The sequence below is a fragment of the Euprymna scolopes genome, chromosome 36, assembly GCF_053919585.1.
Source record: "Euprymna scolopes isolate OS-2025 chromosome 36, ASM5391958v1, whole genome shotgun sequence".
NCBI lineage: Eukaryota > Metazoa > Mollusca > Cephalopoda > Sepiida > Sepiolidae > Euprymna > Euprymna scolopes.
The window spans coordinates 86,282,495-86,286,253 of record NC_136517.1 but is presented as its reverse complement, the minus strand read 5'-3'; the positions used below and the strand labels follow the sequence as shown (position 1 = coordinate 86,286,253).

Genomic DNA, 3,759 nt, shown 5'->3' with positions numbered 1-3,759 from the left:
TTGAATGCGGCGTTACATTCCTGGAATGACATTTTTTTTTCACCTAAAAAAAATGACTTCGAAAATGCCGACAAAAAAGAAAAATGGGATAATTTACTAAAAACAAAACAAAACAAAAAAAAAAAAAAAAAGAAAAAAAAAAGAAAAAGAAAAAAAGTAAAAAAAAAGAAAAATATATATGAATAATTATTTTTTAAAAAATGCGCAGACAAGACGAATTTTGAGAAAATCGCGCGTATTTAATTTATTTTAATTTAATTTATTTTATTTTTAAATAATAATAATAATAATAATAATAATAATAATAATAATAATAATAATAATAATAATAATAATAATAATAATAAATTCGGAATATAAGTGGCTTACTTATAAGCTACTTAAAGATTATGAATAACAAAGATAAATTGAAAAAAATTTAATTATAAGTGAAAAAAAATTTTTCTTAAAGGAAAAAAAAAAAAAGAAAATTAAAAAAATAGAAAAAAAAAATGAAATTCCATTTGAATCCTTTTGTAGCCTTGACGTGCTGTGTAATTGGGTTTACTTTCCCAACCTTGGTGTCCGGAGACTCCGCCACGGATAATGATGCGGAAGTGGTTACCTTTAGCGTCATCGGAACTATCGGCGTGGAGATTATCATAGGGGTGATCGCTTTTTTCGTCTGGAAAAAGTGTAAAGGTATGTCCCGGCAATTGTGCACTTATTCATTTCACAAACAAATTCAGAAAGCCATTCTTAGTGTAGGGAAGCCCCCCTCCTCTCCCATCGACTTTACTAACGCTTACGTTGCGCGGACGGAACTCTCCTAAAATGAAAGCATTACTTTGCGTGTAGATGTGAAACTGCAGCAATGGCCATCTTTATTAAAAAATAAAATACAATAAATAAATAAATAAAATAAAAAATAAATAAATAAGGTACTTCTACAGAATAGCACGGACGGTGCCATTTTTTTTATATATATATAGATAGGATTTATTTACAACTTACGTTCAATCTTTTACGGCATCTTTTGTTTATTAAATTGTTATGTGAAAGCATAGATTAGTTAAAAAATGCTCTTCCCTCCCCATGATAAGAATGGCTTTCTAAATAAGAACGTTATTATTTTAACACGATCCGTATTCGGCATAAGTACTATTAATAAATAACAAATGGAAATAAGAAAGTAAGCGCTTTTTGCAGGTAAAGATGTGTATGTGTGTGTATGTATGTGTGTGGGGGGGAGTAATTACTTGCATCCCCACGGGGGGGGGATGCTCAAGTAATCATTACTGACATAAATCGTTTTAAACTAAGCTAACAGGGAGACACGACGTTGCCCGGAATTAAATGATGATCAACGAATATTTCACACTCCCATATTTTTATTGTCATCAAAATCGGTGAATTCGCCCATTTTTCAATCAAATCGCTTGATTGCCTGCTCTAGTTGAGGCCCCATCGTGGTGCACCGCGAGGAAGCTTAGTTTCACATGCCTCCCCGCAGTGACTTAGTTCACAATACGTTGCAGTCTACATTGCACTGTAAAGAACCTACTGTCAATTTTATAAACTTATTTTTATATTTTAATTTTATTTTTAAATTAAAAAGTATCATGGTGCAATTGTGCTATAAATAGAAACATACGTTTCAAACGCGCACCTGTCATATAAAAGAACCTACTGTTGATATTATATGCCTGGCTTTTCTGCTTGTGCGGGGATAATAGCTTGAATTTAAGTTTAGAATGAAAAAGTCAAGTATCATGGTGCAATTGTGCTTTAAACTGAAATATTTATTTCGAACGCACCTCTGTTATATCAAAGGACCTACTGTTGATTTTTTATGTCGAGCCTTTCGGCTTGTGTGGTAATAAAACTTCTCAAATGCATTCTTGATGCATAAGGTGTTAATTTTAGTCAAAATCGTCTGTTCCTTCTTTCGTCGGATTATTTCGATTATCGATTTACCGATACTTATCGAAGACATTCCGAGACAAACCCTCTATAAGGCGCATAAATTACTTGCGTGTTTAATTTCATAAAAATCGACCCAGCTGTTTTCAGGTCCATAGCAAACGAAATCACACACACACACACACACACACACACACACACACACACACACACACACACACACACACACACACACACACGCACGCACGCACGCACGCACGCACGCATACACACACGCGCGTGCGCGCACACACACGTACTCACAAACGCACACACATACACACACGTACACACACAAGCGCACACACACAGACACACGCACACACACAAACATACACACACATACACACATACACACATAAACACACACACACGCACGCACGCACGCACACACACATACACACACGCACACACACACACACACACACACACACACACACACACACACACACACACACACACACACACACGCACAGTTTATTCTATACAAAAAAAACAAACAATTTATTTTGCTTTAGTAAAGCAAACGTATTCATTTATAACTTTTTTTCATCATATAAATAAAGCTAGGACTTTTTTTACAATCCACAGAGGCACGAAAAAGTGGTAAAAAATTCAAATGTATAACAAGGTGCTTGTTAAGACAGAGTCGACGGATCGATTAAAAAAAAAAACGTCGTTTTAGGCAAAAGCAATATTACATACTTAACTGTCATGTCGAAAATAGTAATATATCCAAGAATTACGAAAATTCATCGAGTAGAAAGTTATTTATAGGTAAAAGTAATTTTTACGGGAAATTGGGGTAAAATTGCATTTTTCTTAGATGTTATAAAGTAGACAATAAGAGTTCACACACAGGGGATATAACTCGGAACACAAAATTTAAATTGGACCGACATTTTTAGTCTATAGCCATAGAGTTTTTTTTTTTTTTTTTTTTTTTTTACTAAAAATACAATAACGTTTCTATTCGATGAATTTTCGTAATTTTGGGATATATTACTATTTTCGACATGTAATTAAATGCGTAACATTGTTTTTGCTTAAAACGACATATTAAGAACACCGATCTGTCGACTGTTATCATATTATCACATGTTATCAAAGGAAAAATAAGTTACTCTTCTACCTACCTGGAAAAGTTTTTAGTGGTTCTATTCACTTTGAACCGTCGATTTGGTTATAAAAAACACATAGTGTCGAGCGTTAGGTGAGAACAAGAAACATGGTCGCAAGCTGACATCGAAATATTTAAAGTTTTGACAATGACTTAAAAAAAATTATAAATTTTTTTGTTAGAAACCCACCCCAATACATATCACGGCAACGTATATTGGGTGGGTTTCTAACAAAAATATTTCTATAGTCCCGTGCCCCCCCCTCACTGATAGGAGTGCATCAGGCGACAAGTTAAAAAGCATACCCCCCTCTTTTCGGAGGAGGTAATACATGGGAGGATTGCCTCTCCAAATGAACAGATATTTCACTTTAATCACAGTTAGTTACTAACTATTCACATGTCGCCTTTTTTCTTTCTTTCTTCTTTTTTTTTTTTTTTACGGAACAGAGAATGAAAAACGGACAAGTTTCTTTGCTTCCCCACAAGAGCAAAGTTAAACACAAGCTAATTTTATTTTTATTTTTATGTAGAGGATTTCCAGTGCCCTCAAAAGGGGAAAGCTGGATGGTAAAAAATTACCCCGGTTAAGAAGTATTTCTTCTCTTCTGAATACAGAACGCATAATACATTTTAATCCCATCTTCACTTCTATCAAATTATACCAACGCTTGCAACGGTAGGAAAGTTTTAAGGTA

The 3,759-nt window shown here is 33.9% G+C and overlaps 1 protein-coding gene across 2 annotated transcripts in view; it reads left to right on the top strand.

The window, feature by feature from the left end:
• Positions 1-355: 355 nt before the first annotated feature.
• The window catches only part of LOC145260661 (uncharacterized), a 169,086-nt gene continuing 165,682 nt past the window's right edge, over positions 356-3,759 (top strand). For both annotated transcript variants that reach the window (XM_080119009.1, XM_080119008.1), the window contains exon 1: positions 356-681. In XM_080119009.1, the coding sequence (XP_079975135.1) occupies positions 492-681 (190 nt within the window). In that variant the 5' untranslated portion in view covers positions 356-491. The remainder of the gene's footprint in view (positions 682-3,759) is intronic.